This window comes from Drosophila ananassae, chromosome 3L, assembly GCF_017639315.1.
Source record: "Drosophila ananassae strain 14024-0371.13 chromosome 3L, ASM1763931v2, whole genome shotgun sequence".
Lineage (NCBI taxonomy): Eukaryota > Metazoa > Arthropoda > Insecta > Diptera > Drosophilidae > Drosophila > Drosophila ananassae.
This window is the reverse complement of record NC_057929.1, coordinates 4,500,069-4,519,209: the sequence shown is the minus strand read 5'-3', so window position 1 is coordinate 4,519,209 and position 19,141 is coordinate 4,500,069. Positions and strand designations below refer to the sequence as shown.

The following is a 19,141-nucleotide window of genomic DNA, read 5'->3' as shown; positions in this document are numbered from 1 at the left end:
TCCAAAACTATTGTTAGATCTTATTTGCATGTTCCTAACAAAGTATAAAATTCCGTGTTAAATTATGTTAAACCCCCCTGTGCGATCTCTTGACACAGATCCCCACCCAGAGAACACCTAGACCTAGGGACCTAGAGTTTGTGGAAGTTAATGGAAAATCGGTTGCATGTGTCAATTCGTAAAAAAAAAAGGTTTCGTATACTTAGTTGCCTCAGCCAGTCGGGGGCTGGTTCTTTTTATTTACCCACGCTCATTTAACGCTTAGAATAACAATCATTAACATAAGAACAGAGTCACTTCCTTGGAACGTTAGTGTTTCGGCTGCTTACCCCCTTGGGTCTTTTCATTTTTCTCAATTTTTTTGTATCTGGCCTTTCACGTGGATTTCGTTCGTGTGTGCTGAACGATGAGCGCTAAAGAAATTAAAATTGAAAATTCCTTTATTTCAATATTTTGACAGTGACTTGGCAGCGCCTCGTTAAGAAAAAACAAAATAAACTCCAGTTCGAGACTCCAGAATCGAGAAATGGGCAACCCAACAGGGCCAACCAACCGACCACGAAACGAAACACTTTTCAGTTGTCTTTGCGACCAGCCCCATTTGCTGCTTTATACATTTTACATTTTTTTTTTTTATTTCTCGTTATTTTATTATTTTTTATTTTTGACCCTGCCCTCCACCGTTGCGGCCCCGGTGTTGGTAATAAAATGTGCCAAGTGCCGCCGAGGTTGAGTTCGAGTGGCCTGAACTTGTTACAGTTTCTTTCACCACCTCGTTTGCTCTAGACTTTCTTTGTTGTGCAACCAGAGTTCTTTTCTTTTCAGATCGACTCCGGTATGTGCTTTCATTTCGCTGACAAGAAGTGGCAATTGGTTACCAGTATATGGACATACGATTCTGTATTGAGATTGAGATTGGAAGGAAGGAAGGCGACAATTGCCATGCGCCAATGCAAATTGCCGATAAGTGCACTTGACTCTCTCATATAAATTATTATTAATTATGCCACTGATTAGCCAAGCTCACATTCCAAGCAGACAAATAAGCCCACTAACGATGCATATCCACGGCTACTGAATCCAGTTTATTCGATCCATCGAGTCGAATTGCATTGCAAATATATTTTGGTGTAAATCATTTGAATGCTTTCAAGGCGCCAATTGAATTAACATTGGGCTTTTAAACAAATGGGTTTTGATTAAGTATAATGACTCTTGATTACTCTTATTTATTGTTAATATTTATAAGATTTTTAAGTCAACTTATCTATCAAGTTATGGCACTTAAGGCTAAATAATAATCATGAAAATAATAAGGAAACTATTAATTTAAAGAAACTAGATATTTGTTTAGAGGCTATACTTTCTGGTACTTGCCAGTTCCACTCTCTAAATGATAGACTATATACCCCATCAGGCACTATCAACACTTTCTGGTAAACCCCAAGTAAGCTCCCCACTTGGACTGCCCCAGCCCGCCATTTAGCTTGTAAGTTGGCTTGTTCGACTAAATGCCTCAGTTTTAAGCAGCTGGCCAGAGTTGGATTTGGATCTGTGAAATCCACAAATGTATCTGTATCTGTATCGGTTAGCGAGGCTAAGCTGCCCCTCTTTGGATGCTGTTTGCATTCATTCAATTGCATTTGACAGGCGTTTGGCCATAAAAATTATAGTCGGCCGGCGAGTAGCACATTTGCATTTGAACGGACATTGGCTCAAATTTATGACAACTTATCGCCCTGGCATTTGACTTGGCCGAGATGCTGATCCATATGGCAGACGCTCGTAGGCGTTGCCGGCGACATTTCGCTTTCATTCGCAATTACAATATGGAAATGGGAAATGCTTTTAGTGTAAAAATAGATCAGCCGCCGACTGAGTAGGTATACTGTATAGAAATGTGGCGCCGCGCCGCTCACCCAGATGCCTGTCTATATCTGTATCTATGACTTTGACCCGGCAACACGAGTCGGCAACTGCACGAGTTCGGTTTCGCTTACACAAACACCAAAAACACTCCGAAAACCTCTTCTGGAAAGATGGCAAGAAAAACAAAGGGAAACGTTTCCCTTCGGGCCAGACGAAATTTGTCAAAGTCGATTTCAAAGAAGTTTGTCAAAAGCGGATGCAAGTGAAATCGATACCAAAGCGCGTCTCTGTCAGGGCCAAGAAAAATAAAATGAAAAAATAAATAATACAAATGAAATATTACAATAGGAAGAGCGGCGCTGGAGAAGGAAAAGGTGTGAAAAGGTCGTCGTGCCATTTGGGAACCGCAATCTCCGACAGATCACTCGGAGTTCCATTCCAAATGCAAGCCAAAACACAACTTGGCAAAAAGAATGGCCTCTCGATTTCTCAAATATCCCATTCCAGTCGAAAGTTTTAATGGCTCGTTAACCCAGTGCCAGTTATTAGAAAATGTCATGCAGAAGTTTTAAATAAATATTATTGGGCTCAAGTGCTATATAGACTTGATATTAATACAACTCTTTTCTTTCGTAATGGAATTGCAATACTTTAAAATATCCCATGGTACTTATTGATCAGAAAGTGGAGATCGACCTTTCCTTTGGCTTCTGTTGCATTCCCAGACAATCCCCCAGCGGGACAACCGAACCGTCGCCATTCCGGGACCCGTTCATCTAATCTGTTCTGTTTGGTGTTAAGTCCAGGGGAGCATGTGTAATTCGATTGTTTACATGCGAGTGGCTTCAAAATGCCTGGCAAAATGACAGCAGAAATCTGATTGGGCGGACGAGGGACGGAATGAAGAGGGGGCCACGGCCCAGGCCGGCAAGCGAATTGAATATATTAAACAAAGCCAAGGTGGCATGTGCCCGTTCGGGTGAAATTTTTCTGGCTTGGGGGAGTTGCTGTTGCTGCCTGTCAATCTATCAGTTTTATTAAACACTGCCACGCCCCTCGACTGCTCCTCCCACTCCTGGTCGTGGTCCTCTCGTTTGTCAGTCTCAGTCGCCTTCAGAGAATTGTGTCGCTGCCGCGTCTTGAATGTCTGGGTTGTCCTGGAAGATGCGTTTCACTCATATCCGGTTAAAAATTCACACCTCAGACCTCGGTTCGGCCGTTCCCCAAAAAAAATAATAAAAAAAAAGAACCACAACCACTCGTAAATGGGGGGCGTTGAAGGGAGAAAAGGGGTCGAGAGAATAAGGAGCGGGAATTGCACCGCCTCACCCTCACTCCTTAACCACTTTGTTGTTGCTGCTGCTGGCGTATTAAATTTCAGCCGCTCCAAGCCCGGCGGATAAAGATGGATGATACGGGGAGGCGGGCTGGAGAGGGGGCGCGGCTGGGACGGCGTAAGTAAATGCCAGAAATCTTGCAGATTCGTGGCGTAAAATTATGAAAATTATGTCTGACACATCCTGCTGTCTGCTTAAGGTCTTTGTTTATCCTGGCTGAGCGGCAAAAAAGGAAGCGCCTCCAACACTCCAAACATGCCACAGACAGGTAATGGCGACAGCGACAACACCAACAACAGCAACAACATCAAATAGCACTGGAACCGGTGTTATTTGCATAAGTTGCTCGTGTCTCCAATTCCTTTATGCGACAAAGTTCGTTGCCTAAGTCTTTCGTTTTCTGGAAACTGTGCGATTTGCCAGTCGAACGATTCTGTCTGTATGATGCTTAATTGAAAGTGAGAAAATTATAATAAGATAAATATGCAAATATTTTAGGAAAAACTAACTTAAAAAATCAAATCAAAAAAATATATATTTAAAGATTGAAGCAGTTTCTTGTAGCAACTTATTGCAACTTTTTTACAAGCAACCTCAATCGGTTAGAGGTTAACAATTGCCAAATATATTATGAAATTGTGTGATTTTGCAATTAATTTCTTGGGCAATCACCATTTAGTACTGGCTGTCATTAAATCAAAGCCGAGTCAATTCACTACGATCTTCGCTGGATCTTTTCTATAATCCGAGAGCATTCATAAAATCTCAGACTGCGCCCAGTTTGTTGTCTTGGCCTTGCCTTAGGTCACCGCGGCTAATTGAGTCATAGCCATTTCCAGAGCCGGAGCCAAGTCCAGACAGGGTCCGAGTTTGAAATCGAAAACGAAACCAAGATGCCAAGTCAGCGGGTGGAACAACAAACACAAATTAACCGCAATAAAAGTTTTTTTTTTATTCGCATTAGCCAGGGACGAGGCACAAAATGTGAAAAATTAAAAAATCGGTACGAGAGCGAGGCACAAATAAAATCCATTAGGTGGCAGGGCAGGTACATATGTGTGTGCCACAACATTGGGGATATCGTGAGAGGATAGCATGCTCCATCATGGTCTGGGAATCTGGTTGAGTTTCTGCTCAGATTTGTCATTGTTAGATCGGGTTTTGCTCCGCGAATGTTCAAACTTTTTGCCTGGGTTGGGCCTTATCTGTGTATGCAGATGTGTGGCTGTGTGCGAGGGTGCTTTATGGCTAAAGTGTCGCTAATTCCTGGAATCCCAACTTCAAGGTTAAAAACCCATTCATAAGCAATAGCCCAAATTGGATGCGGATCACAGACCAGGGACTGGGTATCGCGAATGTGGATCACACATTTATGGACGTCAGTCGGCAAAATGGTCATCAAACACGCCGCCCAACCGAGGACCACCCACTGATTTGGCTCAGATGCAGCTTCCACTGCCAGTTGCCAGTTGCCAGCTTCCAGTTGCAACTTGCAAGCAGCAATCGGCTTGAAAAGTGTTGCAATGAGGCATTTACAATAGCAAACGAGTTAATTACCACGGCGAGCGGCATCAACACATGCCTCGACCTTATAGAGGAGCCAATGCCCAATGTCTGGCAGCCCAAGTCGGTGGATATATACGGTATAAGTATAAATGTATTTAAAGGGGGTTATCCGGGGGAGTGCAACATTGGCAATCGGCCGCATTGATCGAGCAACCGATCTGCGATTGCATTTAGGCTCACCAGGTTGCTCCTTTTTTCCTCCTTTTTTATTTGTTTTTTTTTTTTAGTATACCTCACTTCTGTTTTTGTTGTTGTTTCTGTTTTCTTGCGCCTGCGCGTGTTCAAATTGTCCAAAGCGTAACAATTTAATATCGTGGTGCCAGTGCCAAGTGAGCCCAGGAGAAAACACCGGCACCGGCATCTGCATCTGCATAGTCAGAGGCCCAAACTGCCAGACAAAAAGTCACTGAGAAAAAATTCAGTATTTCATATTAGATTATTTTATAAAAATAGTTAGGATAAGAATCTATATTATCTTGAACCAATCTTGATTAAAAATTAGCTTTATGCTTTACAGAAACTTCTATAATGTCCTAGAACATAGATTCTGGAATTTAAAACTAAACTAAAAAGCCAATAATGCGTTCAGTGTAGTTCCACATTAACTGGCAACCTGCAACTTGTTGCTGCCACTACTGCCAGCACTTGGGCCAGGTTCCCCGGTCTGTGGCAGCAGCATGTTTAACGTATCCGTATCCGCATACGTATTTCGTATTTTATTTAATTGATTTTTCTGCACCGCACATGCATTGGCCATTAATTCATTTATTTATTTAGCGCTCGCCTTCGACACTGAGCCACAGAAGTGAATGGGGAGGCATGGGGATGGGTCTTAAGAGGGTCTCTGGGAGCTGGATTGTCGATGAATTAATCGTGCTTAACACCATTCCTGGCATTTTGTGGCATTGCCACAGCTCCTAGAAAAGATAGCGACCACTGTGAGATAGTGGGTGTGGATGGGTGGGCAGTGGGGAGTGCAGAGTGCGGAGATCGCAGGCACTTAGCATTTGTGGGACTTTGTGTGGGGATCCGTCATTATCGCGAGTGTTGCATCATTAATAAGGCCAAAGCCAAGAGGCGAAACAACAACAAAGAAATCCAAATATGAGCCCAAAAAACTGAAACCGCAAAAAAATAAATGTTAATTCCCGATACCGTCGTTGTGTTCTCCGCTGATTTTTGGGTTCGTCGCAAAATCTCTGGCCAAGGTCAAGGCTGACCCGCGATACCGATACCGGGGATCTCTCGAAACGCGAATCCGATGCCGTTCCAAAGCGAAGGTGATAAATGAAGTGTCTCCGCGCGAAATGCCCACAAATCACACGAAATACTCAGGTCCTCCTCTGAAGTTCAAGTTCGCCTTGAATGCAGAAACGCAGGCAAAATATTGAATATCAGCTAAAAGCATTTCGAACGCCAGCTAACGTGCCGGGAATTTGCATGAATCCGTGTGGCTTCGTTTCGATTCGATTGGATCACCGCCAGTATAAATAATGAAATAAAAGTTAATGTTTTGATGTGAAACTGAATGGCCAGAGTCAATAGGGGATAATAGTGGTCTGAAGTGAGGTATTCTGTGATATTGTGATATTATAATAAATTTTTATATTTAAATGAAGAAATTAAAGGTGAAGCACTTTTTAAATTCCATTAAAAACTTCAAGAGGTATTTTAAGAGGCTCTAAAATATTATTGACTTGTTTGATAAAGTTACACTCAACTTCAAAGGCCTTAAGTTTATGATAACTAGCCAGAACCTTAAAAAATATTTATCTTAAATAAATTCTATATAATTTCAACACTCTTTAGAGGTTCTTGTAGGTTTTCCTCTACGAATATAAGCCAACCAGTCCTGCCTGTATATCGAATCCTTAGACCGACCACATAGTATTATAAACTTTATATAAAATTATATAAAATTAAGAGGCAACAAAACAGAGAAAGGCAACCACAAAAACATAAACAACAAAAATAAAAAAAAGGAAAAGAGGGAACCAGAGATAGACAGAGCGAAGGAGAGACGAAAAAAATTCCTACTTAAGTGCTTTTAATTATCCAAAAGAATTCCCTGGTATTCTGAGTTTGGTATCCTTGTTTGTCATCATCGTCATACTTGGCCCTTGGTCTTGGACTTGGTCTCCGTCTGGGCTCCCTTATTCCTTTTCCCTGTTCCTTTCTCTGGGCCTTAAAATTACAGGCGCGTTTGTATGTTTTTTTTTAAAGATATATATATTTTTTTTCAGGGGACAAGGCAGCCATAAAAGGCGAATAGCGAAGCGATATCTTTGATGGCACTGTCGGGGAATGACAGTATGTATATAAATAAATATATAAAGGATATATGTGTACATTTGTTTAAAAATTCATAAGGCCAGTGAAAGGGAAAGTCACTGTTCTTCCCACACTGTTCGCTCCCACATCCGCCGTCCAACCAACCATCCATCCATCCATCCAGGAAACCAGTCTGAGTCATCGCGATGCGTTTGGGGAATTCGCCGATTCGTTGGGGCAGTTGCGACATCAACTGGCGGCATCAGTAGCGGTGTGAACAGTGCGTATGCACTTCCTGGAAACCTATCTCCAGCCTGGAGGCACCACACTCCTCTAGCCGGACAATTATGAGCCGCCGTTAGAGCCGGGCTCACTTGCCACATTTCAATGAAGCATGCAACTGCCTGCCACCTTATCGGTTTTAGTTTCGGAGCTTTCTCAAGAGAAATGCCAGTGGACGGAGGAACGACATGGCTCGAGGTTTGCCTCGCAGGCTGCCGCAGATCAAGTTGATTGAAGTGCCTTCGAAGCGGAATACAAACATGCGAGGAGCTCAGGCTCAAGAACTTTTGAAAAACACCAAAAACTACAACGAGTAGAAAACTCCAAAAAACCTCTCCTGTAGGAAGTGCAAATACAGCACAGTGTACTGAAGGGATGCTACGAAAATATTGTCTTTTGGCCTCTCATCGAGTCCTTCCATCGCCCTAAAACTAAAACTGACAATGGAGCCAACGTTTTGGCCAACACTCCATTGGCCAGAGACGGAGACGGAGACGGAGATACACAGGCCATGGCCAAAATACACACACTGAACACTGCCAAGTGCCCAAGTGCTCGACACGAGGATGCTGCATGGATGTGGCATGGAGGACGCCAGCTGGAGGACCGAAGCCCGAGGACGAGGATCAAGAATCGAGCCAAGATGTGCCAAGTCAGCGTGATCTGCGCAAAGTGACGAGTTTTTAATGAATTTGTTTAACTCAGGTCAGGCCCTGGCACCTAGTACGAGTGTATCTGAACCTCGGAGACTGTGTTCAGTCTCCCTTAACAATTCTGATCCGCGACATTGGTTTCAAAGTGATTCCATCACCAAACTTATCCTAAATAAATATCTCATCCTTAAGGCATTTCCCTTAAAATTTTAAAAGGTAAACAGCTTCTCGCTTCCCAACATTTTTACTGAAAATATAATTTAAAAGAAGTATACTATTTTATGTGGATACTTTTAAGCAGTTTTTATTATTTCCTTATTTTATTTTGTTTATTTAAAGCGATTTCTTTAAAGGTAGCCTATTATTTGCACTTGTAATCCCAAAGTTTCCGTTCCGCCCCCGATTGCTGGCAACTTCGCAACCACTGTGCCGTGCTGTCTGCGTAGATGCTTGAGCAGATCCCATCCAAGTTGATGCCGCGACAGCCGAGGTCGCTGCCGCAGTCCGTGGCAAGTGCCCTGGCAGCGGCGTTGATGGGGATGTGGATGTGGATGTGGATGTCGGGGCTCAAGTACGCCTGCGACTAGGATCTCCTAGAGAGTGTGAATGGTGGATGGAGGATGGAGGCGCTGACGGCCCGTGACGATATCCGAGCTTCAGAGCGGGAGGGAGAGCGAGCTGCGGTGACGGAGTTCCTGCCTCTTGAGGTCGTCCAAGTCGTCATCGTCAGCGACGACGCCAGCGTCTGGTCTAGGATGAGTGGTCTGGAATCTAGCAGAGCAAACAAAAGCCAGCTAACACTCGAGTTCCATCCAATTTCCAACTGGCCAGGAGGCGGGGGCCGCTGGCCATGTCCTTCACAGTTCACTTTCGTTGACCACGAGGCGATGTTCGCGGAGAATCCCTCCGTTTTTTTATATTTTCGGTTTCTTTTTTTTTGTTTTTTGAATTTGATGCAGTCTGTTTGCTCCTCTTGTGTTCGACAAAATGTTCCAAATTGTTGCGCACTGCAAATATCCCAGGAATTTGCGCTTAACAAACTTCGGCAAATGCTTTCCGTTTCGGTTTCGGCACTGAGGGAAAATTTTGACAAAAACACGAAATAAAGAAATTTAATGTTTATTTTATGATAATTATTAATCAACATTAAAAAACGCATAAAAGATAAATCATGACGAGTAGATAATGTTCAATGTTTAATCATTAAAAAGTATTTAAATAGCAATGAAGTCACCACACACAAACCCTTATAATTGTAATAACAATTAGTCAAACGTTAACCTACAATACTCGATTTCACTTTACTGGTTAGTCTCAGTGTTGTTGCCTCCATTGGTTTTCAATTTTTTTGGGGATTTTTCGCCGTTTTTTTTTCGTCTGAAACATATACGCAGCCTGCAAATAATTAAAACAAGGGCTGAGTCGCCGCAAAGTGTCTCTGCGGTGGTGTTTGTGTTGGTGCTGACTTCCCATAACGAAAGACTTAGGCAACGAACTTGCCGGCGCAGCCATCAACAGGCCATCAACGGAGAAGACAGGGCACAGTTACACGGCCGCCCCGTAATAGATCATTTTTCAAAAGACCCCCCAACACCGAGAAAAACAAAAAGAGAAAAGAAAACATTCGTCAGGTATTTGTTTAATTCGATTAACCCCTGGGCCCGGCGCTGGGCCAAAACTATAACTATAACACACCACTCCGACCACCATCCATCCGTCTGTCCGTTTGGTTCCCACCATATTGGCAAGAGTCAGAGCCAGAAATGAAATCTATAAAACAAAGCTCCAACGAGTTCCAATTTATCATCAAAGCAGACATTAATTTTACACACATTGAAAGCCAAAGACCCAAGGAAAAAAGAGTTGGAGCAGAGCAGAGCAGAGCCACCCGGTTGATTTCATGCCTCGAAACGAGCCACAAAAATTAATGTTAATTAATTTGACTTAAACTGACGATTTCAACAGACACATTACTGCGGGGCATATGGCAAATCAAAATACACAAAAAAAAACAACGAAAAAAACAGCGACAGTTCAAAATGGAAACCAACTGATGGCGTTCGATTGATAAAGTTTGAAAGAAAAAAATCAAAAACCCACTTAAAAGCTTTTTATTTGTTTGATTTTTTGGCTTTTCGGTTTTCAAAAAGACATCAAATCCGGCCGTCGCATAATTAACTTGTGCATTGTGGGCCTTTTGAACGGATCATGGAAATTTCAAGCATCGACCATCGAGCTTAATAGTGTGTAAAAGAAAAATAAATTAATTCTGGTTCGATCTTGCCGCCATTGAATCAACATTGCAAATTCAATTAGGCCCGAACATGCTCTCACTTTATTAAATTAAACTGCACCCGAAAAATCGTGAGCCCAATTCTTGAGTCAAAAAACCCGTCTCGCTCTCCATCTCACTCTCTATTTCTCGCGTTCGGTTGGGGTTTCTCGTGATCCCTCGGTCTCCATCTCTCTGTCTCTCTTTCTTCTGGACTCTGTAGAAGAATGCAGCGGCCCCGAGATGTTGTTATCTTTCGTTTTGCCGTCGCCGTCCGTCGCCTCCACCAGCCAATTCTTCCGAGCCGCAAGTCGCGAGTCTTGAGTCTCAAGTCTTCGGTGTCTTCCAAGTCGCAGCTTGGAACTCGCGATTCTGTCCGTGTCCTCGGGCCCAAGTAAAAATTCTCTAAACACGCTGTCAAGTTATGTCTACATTCCTTGATCATATTTTTTCCGTTTCTGTTCTCTCTACTACTGGAAGTTCAGTGGGGGTATATCGCTTTCCGTATATCCCATATCCGATACCCCATTTCCCATAAAACTTCAATCAAATGCTTTTGAAATAAAACTATCTTTTCCGACCGTTAAATATTATAATTTTTGTATCACTTTCGAGAGGTCTCAGTATCAGTTTTATGCCCTGGTATTAAAAATAATGGTCGTTTAGCCTCCAAATTATAAGTTTCTGCCTCTAAATGATACCAAAAAAATTAGTAGGAATTTATGTAGACAACCGGAACGACTCTTAAATGTATTTGATTATTTTTGAAATTTGATATTGTTTAAAACAAATATTCGTAATATTTTATATCTATTTTAAAGATGAAAGCTTATACTGGGGGATATTGGATAGTCGAGTTAGAAAACTTTAATATCATCCTTAGGATTTAAGGTCTTTAAAATAATTAGTAAAGTTTTTCCTAAAATTATATTAGTATTTAAAGAATCTTTATACCTGAGTCCTAACTTATCTTTATACCTAATATTGCTCCTTTTCAGGACACCTTATCCCCACTTTATAATAGCTTCCCCGCTCTCCACTCCGCTCTCTTCCATTAAGAATTCTAGTTTCTTAATGTGACGGAGCAAATGTGCCGCATTGAGCATAAAAGTCAACGGGAGCACAAACAAATCCAGAGCTCCACCAAGCCTCCCACCGATTGGGGCTCTCCGCTCTCCATAGATCCCTAGGCTTATTAAAAATTGAGTGAAAGTGAAGCGAATGAGTGACTTTACACAAAGCCTCTCTTAAATGTTCGTGTAAAATACACAAGAGTGTCAATAAGATGTAGAAATACTATATCCATCAGATAGATTCACTTCAGTAAGTTTTCAAAACTAACTATATCTGATATACAATATAATAGAACCTTTTAAAAATTGGCAAGCCAGATAATTGTTGGGTCAATGGAAATACTCTCGACTTCAGTTGGAAAAATGAATCAAAACTGCGTGCTCATCTGGGTACTGGAATTTTATTTCTTCGGGTTTTTGCCAACCGACGGGTTAGCTAAAAAGGTTTGATAAAAATACTTTTAATTAAAAAAGAGTCATACTATTTGATAAAACCTTTATAGCAAATTGTATTCTATACAATGGAGTGCACTTTAAAAACGAAACAGTTCTCCAAGATCGTCTGCCAGGTGGACTCCCCAGTATCTTTGACCGTGAATGTCACCATCGCTGAGAAAGAGCCAGCCAGCAATGTCTTGGTCATTATTGAGTTGCAAGTCTTTCCCGAAGGACATCGGAAAATGATGCGTTTGAAAAATATCCGTGTGGAGCTATGCAACCTTAAGAAACTCATCGATAAGAAATCCCTGATGGGAATCTATTATAAAAGTTTGCGAAGAGCAGCTGCCAATTTTCCCGAAAAGTGTCCTTTTCAAAAGGTAAGCATTATTTTCATAATAATTTTCATTTTAATATTCATCTTTATTTCTTCATTATTTCAAAAAGAACACCACTTATTCCCTGAAGCGGCTACAGTTCGATGGAAATGACATGCCACAGTACTTGCCGGATTTTAATTACACATTTAATGCCAAATTTTATTCCAACAATGAACTATGAATTGAGGCCCATGCCACAGGGGCCTTCTTCGAAATCAATAATTTAAAAAATAATACTTCTATTAAAACTAAAAATTAATCTTATAAAAAAGAAGAAAGTGTAATTACACTTCCGTCGGCAGTGCAAAAATCCAGAGTCTTGATATTCCAAAGGATATATAAACTTAATACTTTAATCATTTTATATATAAAATATACATTTTAAAATATTTAGACCATAAACTTAAAGTACTACGCCGACTTATTTTTGGGAAACAAGGTTATATATTGATTTCTTGGTAACAATTTTTCGGCAATAACGCTTTCAAAACGTTTATTGAAAATTGTTTCGGTATTGTTTCAGTTCAATAACTTTAAAGAATTAAAAAGATATAATCTGATTGGCAATTGAAAATAATCGATGTCCAATCATGAAACTGTTCCAATTCAAAAACCACAGATTATGTTATTTTTTATGGGATCATTTGCAAAAATGTTTCGAAACTCTAAAGTTCTCTGGACCGCAGTTCTTTGCGTTTGGATTCTACCGCCCGACGGAATCGCAAAAAAGGTTTGATTATCTAAAGATTTACTCAAAACTTATGACTTTTATTGTTTGATTTTAAGTTAGTGACATAAAATAAGTTAGTTGTCTTTTGTTTTAAATGTAATTTGACTTTGGCAGGTTGTGATCGACTCTGTTGAATGCTCTCAGAAAGGCAGTGTCATCTCGAGTATCATTTGCGAAAAGGAATCCAATCGAACTCTGAAAGTAGAATTCACAACTGCCGAACAGGAGGCATGTGAAACCTTTTTCGGTTGGATCAGTTTGGATATTTTCGTTAAAGGTTATAGCAAATCGTTGCGCCTAAAAAAATTCAAGTGGGATCTCTGTAACTTGAAAAAACTGAGTAAGGAAAATTCTGTCCTCGGTCACCAACATAAATTTTTACTTCAGGCTGCCGTGAATTTTCCCGATAAGTGTCCCTATAAAAAAGTGAGGATTTTCAATTGTTTATCCCCTAAACTGACCTTTTTTTTTGGCAGAATACAACTTTTATCCTGGAAGGATTGCATTTCGAATATGATTTGTTTCCTCTATATTTTCCTGAAGCAAACTTTACGTACACTGGAAAGTTCTATGCGAATAAGAAGTTAGGAATTGTTGCAAAAGCCTCAGGATGGTTCTATGATCCTTCTAAAAATAAAACAGCTTAGTTTGTAAATTTCTGTAATTGTAACTTTACAAATATATCATTCTTTTGCCTAAATTGGCCTAAATTGCCTAAATTAAATATCTTTAATTTTTTTTGGCCAAATTTAGCAAATCACCTTCGACTCTGTAAAATGTACTCTGAAGAATCCCATATTTTCAAATATTGTCTGCAAGTTGGCTTCTCCTCTGGTTTTGACTTTGAATGTCACTATTGGTGACAAGGATGCCAACAATATCCTGGGTCTCATCGAGCTGAATATCTTTTCGGAGGTTTACGGAAACGTGGTGCACTTGAGGAACATCCGAGTAGAGCTTTGTAATTTAAAGAAGATGATTAAGAAACAAAACTGGACGGCTATTTATTATAGAGTCTTTCGACGAGCGGCTGCCGATTTTCCCGAAAAGTGTCCTCTCCTAAAGGCAAGGAAACAAGGACTTTTAAAAGTGTTCTTTATATTTAATTTTTTCTGCCTTTTTTTAGAATGTCACCTATCCTATGAAGCGTATTCAGTTCGATGGAGACGATATGCCGCAGTACATGCCTGATTTTAATTATACTTTTAATGGAAAATTCTATGGAAACAATATCCTGGGACTCGATGTACAGGCCAGTGGCAGTTTCTATCATGTCCCTAAAAAATTTACCAAGTTTAAATAAATGTTATACAATATTTTCTGGTTAGTAAAGACTAAAATAAATTTAAGTTTGGCAAGGGAATAAAAGTAATATGATTTATGGAGTTTTACATGGGATATTGCCAATTGGTTTCAGGAAACTACTATTTTTGAAATGGTATTAATAATATTTAATAATATATTATTCTACCCTTAAGTTTTTATCAAAGTTTTATGTCTCAACCTTATCTTAACTAATTAAAAATTAATTTAATGGTAAATAGTTTTTAGCTTATTAACAAAGAGAGTAAGTCTGCCACTCAAAGAGCACAGGTCCACATTTCCCACTCGACTCAAAAACCGGCAAGCAAAGCCACTCCAGAGAGAGAGTAAAATGTGAAAAAGAGCGAAGGTATGCAGGTAAGCAGGTGAGCAGGTGAGCACTTGATCCACGGGCCGCGTGTCTTTAACTAAGACCGGGGAGAGCCGATGAGCCGTCAGTTTGTCAGCGAAACTCAAAGCGAACGGTACGCAGGCGCGCAGTCGCACATCCGTCAGATACTTGCCAGTGAAAATCAGAACTCTGAAGTGAAGAATTGCAACTTGCAGATACGCCGAGTAGCAGTAGAAGAAGTACTATTAGTAGTAGCAGTGTGACAATCTAAAAAATAACCAAAAATATCCGCCCTACTGCCAGTGTCCGCCCGACCGCCAGTGTCCGCCGAACGAAGGACAAACATATAAATAAGGCAGAAAATAAATAAAGCGGAGGCATAAAAATTCCACACATCGTTCGGTGCGCAGCGACGAGATCGAATGCGCGGACAAAAAGCCTAAAATAAAGCACACCAGGCACCAGCTCCAGTAACAGCTCCAGCACCAGCACCAGCTCCATCTCAAGCTCCAGAACCAGCACCAGCACCAGTACCAGCACCAGAACCAGAGACCTGAGACCTAAGGCCAAGAGACTAAGGGCGAAAAATAAACCAAACCCGAGCCGAGTCGAGCCGGAGGTGCGAGACAAGAAATTAAATTGATAAAAGCCTAAAAAGCAAAGACCAGCGACGTTCCTAGGACTTTGTCTTTTTACTTATTTTTTTTTTTTCGTCCATCGTCTTCTTCGTCGCGGCTACCCTGCCGCCCCTGGGATATTGTTGGAGCTGCTCCTCCTGCCTCCTGTGCCGCCAGTTGTTACTCTTGTTGTTGTTAGTGGCGGCGGCGGTGGTGGTGTTGTGGTGTTGTGTTTGCACTGCGCGGGCAATTATCGGTCGAATCGGTCGGTCGGTTGGCCAGGGAATTCCTGACAGTCTCACGTGTGTGCGTGTGTGTGCTTCGCGGGGCGTGTGTGTGTGTGTGTGTGGCAAATAGCTCAGAGCCACGAAATAGTTTTTATCGCCACACCAAAATCGCCAACTGCACAAATTAAAAACAAAAAAATCAAGTATAAAAAATAAATAAAAAGAAACTGAAGGGCACAGCCGGCCCACAAAATATTAACCCGCCGGGCTAACAGTCAGTCGCCCACAAACAAACAAACAAACAAACAAACGGCCAGCAAAAATGTATAATAAAAAATTACAGCAAGTGATCGTGCAGAAAATAGATCGATAAACCGAAAACCCCAAACCCCAAACGCCAAAACGAACTCAAACCCGAAAAAAATAAAAAAGTTTAAAAAAGAGAAATAATAAAAATAAAAAAAAAAAGAAGAAAAGCAAAAAGACAACGTTGTCCAGCGGTCCAGAGAGTATAAAAATAAATAAACGAACGACGATCTGCGAGCGATCAAGGAGCTTTAGCAGGAAGAGCACGTTTCTGTGTTTTTGTTTCAATTTCAATTGTGGAAATCGTAGAGGAAAAATTCGAACCGGTCCGAAGGGGCAAGCAGAGAGACAAGCAACTGCAACTGCAACTGCAACTCCAGCAACAACTGTAGCAACAACAAGGAAGATTGCAAGAACGACGACCGACGAGGACGAGAGGCCAAGAACCGATATTTATTAAACAAAGACAGAAATTAATTTCACGACTTTGTGCACCACCATTGAAGCATATTGGAGCCACCCCCTACCACCATCCACCCACTACCCAGCAACCACCTGCCCTGCCCCTGCCTCTGCCCCATGAGCGGCCTGAACTTTGAGCCAGAAGAGGTCTGGGCTTGAGCAGGGAACTAAGGATCTACTGTTCGCCGGCAAAATGTACGACATCAAGCGCCTGGAAGCCGGACAACAACAACTACAGCGATTACAACAACTACACCAACAGCAACAGCAACAATCTCTGGGACTTGACCTAAGCGGTCTGCAGAAGCAGCAGCTCACCTGCAGCGTGATAGCAGCGCCCTCCCTGAAGCTCCAGGATAATCCCAATTCCAGCGAGGCCACCCACATGACGCTGCTATCCCTGCGCCGGCGTCGATCGCTGCAGCGACGCGCCTGCCTCCTCAGCATCCTGGCCGCCTTCGTCTTCGGCATGGCCCTGGGCGTGGTAGTGCCCATGTTCGGCCTGCCCCGTAATCCCGATGCCGCTGAATCTCCGCCAGACATGCTGCAGGAGATCATAGTGGAGCCGCTGCAGACCAACTACCGCGTGGCCTTCATCAAGGAGGAGCCGGACTCGGAGCTGAGTGCCGAGCAGGTCTTCCGCAATGCCTTTCACCTAGAGCAGGACAAGGATGCCCCCGATTCCATGGTGGTGAAGAAGCTGGACACCAACGACGGCACCATCAAGGAGTTCCACGTCCAGCGCACGGCCAACGGACGCTATCGGAAGGGACCGGAGCGGAGGTTGACCAAAAAGATTCCAGATCGCAGGACGCAGGCGGAGACACTTCGCGCACCGGTGACCACCACAACGGAGGGCCCCAGCGGCCTCATAGAGGACAGCGTCTTCTGGGGGCCCGTGGTGGAGAAGGCTCTGCCCAAGGGCTTCGCCTCGGAGGACCAGCTCAGCTGGGAGCGGTTTGTGGGCGAGCAGGGCCGCGTGGTCCGCCTTGAGGCAGGCTGCGGGCGAATGCAGAACCGTCTGGTGATCTTCGCTGACGGGACGAGGGCCTGTGCCCGCTACCGCCAGAACACCGACCAGATTCAGGGCGAGATCTTCAGCTACTATCTGGGACAACTGCTAAATATCAGCAATCTGGCACCAAGTGCCGCCACAGTGGTGGACACCTCAACGCCCAGCTGGGCGGCTGCCTTGGGCGACATCGGCCAGGCCCAGTGGAAGGAGCGCCGGCCGGTGGTGCTGACCCGCTGGCTATCCGACCTCGAGCCCGCTGGCATTCCACAGCCCTTCCAGCCGCTGGAGCGGCACCTCAACAAGCACGATGTCTGGAATTTGACGCGCCAATTGGAGAGGGAGGGAGAGTCGGACCGAGAGAGGGAGACCGAACCCGAAAGGCAGACGGGATTACTCAAGCGGTTGGGGGCTGCCAGTTCGCCAAGCTCCGATCATCAATCACGTGCGATTGAAGAGACGGGAGCTGGTAAAGAAGGTGCAGCAGCAGCATCAGCAGGAGCAGGAGCAGGAGAAGAAGCTGGAGGAGCTCTGGTGCAGCGGCTAATTGAATTGGCACAATGGTCCGATTTAATCGTCTTCGATTACCTGATCGCGAACCTCGATCGCGTGGTTAATAACCTGTACAACTTCCAATGGAACGCCGACATCATGGCCGCCCCGGCCCACAACCTCGCCCGCCAGCCCGCCTCCCAGCTGCTCGTCTTCCTGGACAATGAGAGCGGCCTGCTCCACGGCTATCGTCTCCTCAAGAAATACGAGGCCTATCACAGTCTCCTGCTGGACAACCTTTGCGTTTTCCGGCGACCCACCATCGATGCCCTCAAGCGACTGAGAGCGGCGGGGCCGGGCCAACAGCTGAGGGATCTCTTCGAGAAGACGACCAGCCCGGGAGTGCGGGATGTCCTGCCGTCGCTGCCGGACAAGTCCGTTAAGATCCTGGTGGAGCGCATCGATCGGGTGCTCGGCCAGGTGCAGAAGTGCCAGGGTAGCTAATGAAGCCAACACCTCGACTGATCAGCTGTAAATAGTGGGAGGGGCGGAGCATCTTCATCTGGATAGTCATGGGAGCAGGGGGTGTACGCACTCGAGCCAGCCTGTATTAGAGACCAGATTCTTAGATCTATTTGTAAATTGTTTAAAAAATTAATTATAATCTTATTATCTTACTGTCGAGCCAAGCCTACACCACCTTGGAGAGCAGATCCAAGTATTAGAGGATGCTCCCCCGAAGCGTATCTTGTAAATGCCAGAGTATTAAGCTTAACCTACTCCCTAGAACCGTATCTGTATAAAATAAGCCTAGCTAGCCCTAACAATCTGTTTGTGATATTTGTCTAAGAATGAGAAGACCAGGCTTAAGTAGATTTCATTTTAATTTTTAAAACCAATAAACAATGAGAATATAAACCGAAAAGTGCGCCAACTGAATGTCATTTTAAAAAATATGGAAAACCATCCAACAGATGCAGATGCAGATCTTACAGATACACGAGTATCTCAGTATCTTAGTATCTGAGTATCTGAGCACGCCTGCGCCTTGTGAGAACTTACATAGTCATGACAATAAATTGTCATTGATCTTTTTTTGCAGGTGAGATGGAAGCGGAGTCTGGTTCCCATTTCCATTTTCATGCCCCAACCCGTGTCTGTCTCTATCCCATCTAGCATTTGTCAACTTGCCGCACTGTTCGCCCCTTTTGGATGGAACTTGCCACATAATGCAGCACCAGCACTCACACCGAGACACCCCAAAGATTCACGGAGTCAGAATCTTCTGCTGCTTTTCATAATATCTTCATAAGCATTTGAGAAGCGCTTCTCTGGCTCTCTTCAGGCTCTCAAGTGGCGGAGAAAGATGCAGCCAGACCAAAAGCCAGTTCGAGATACTTTCCACACACACACACATACATGCTACATGCAGTGTCTGGAGATACACGCTCTCGTGGATACAACCGTCTCCATGCCTCACGTCGCCTTCTGCGCCGCCAC

The 19,141-nt window shown here is 43.3% G+C and overlaps 2 protein-coding genes across 3 annotated transcripts; both read left to right on the top strand.

The window, feature by feature from the left end:
- The first annotated feature begins 7,201 nt into the window (after positions 1 to 7,201).
- Positions 7,202 to 12,552, top strand: LOC116654688. Of its 2 annotated transcripts, XM_044715368.1 has the most exons (5): positions 7,202 to 8,194; positions 11,249 to 11,573; positions 11,642 to 11,767; positions 11,827 to 12,141; positions 12,209 to 12,538. In XM_044715368.1, the coding sequence occupies exons 3-5, from the start codon at positions 11,657 to 11,659 to the stop codon at positions 12,320 to 12,322; spliced, it is 540 nt and encodes a 179-aa protein (XP_044571303.1). In that variant the 5' UTR covers positions 7,202 to 8,194; positions 11,249 to 11,573; positions 11,642 to 11,656; the 3' UTR covers positions 12,323 to 12,538. The 2 variants fall into 2 exon arrangements, with proteins under 2 accessions (XP_044571303.1, XP_044571304.1); XM_044715369.1 differs by lacking the exon at positions 7,202 to 8,194 and having other exon boundaries at positions 10,415 to 11,573; positions 12,209 to 12,552.
- A 2,038-nt stretch (positions 12,553 to 14,590) lies between these two features.
- LOC6495004 (extracellular serine/threonine protein kinase four-jointed) lies at positions 14,591 to 18,566 on the top strand. Its single transcript, XM_001959201.4, has one exon. The coding sequence runs from the start codon at positions 16,331 to 16,333 to the stop codon at positions 18,143 to 18,145; it is 1,815 nt and encodes a 604-aa protein (XP_001959237.2). The 5' UTR covers positions 14,591 to 16,330; the 3' UTR covers positions 18,146 to 18,566.
- Positions 18,567 to 19,141: the final 575 nt, after the last annotated feature.

Excerpts from the sequence above, each read along its gene's own strand:
- LOC116654688 (XM_044715369.1), top strand. The coding sequence starts at position 11,657 with ATGGAAATACTCTCGACTTCAGTTGGAAAAATGAATCAAAACTGCGTG. Across the intron at positions 11,768-11,826 it reads CCGACGGGTTAGCTAAAAAG|CAAATTGTATTCTATACAAT; the intron begins GTTTGATAAAAA and ends AAACCTTTATAG. Across the intron at positions 12,142-12,208 it reads AAAAGTGTCCTTTTCAAAAG|AACACCACTTATTCCCTGAA; the intron begins GTAAGCATTATT and ends TATTTCAAAAAG.
- LOC6495004 (XM_001959201.4), top strand. The coding sequence starts at position 16,331 with ATGTACGACATCAAGCGCCTGGAAGCCGGACAACAACAACTACAGCGA.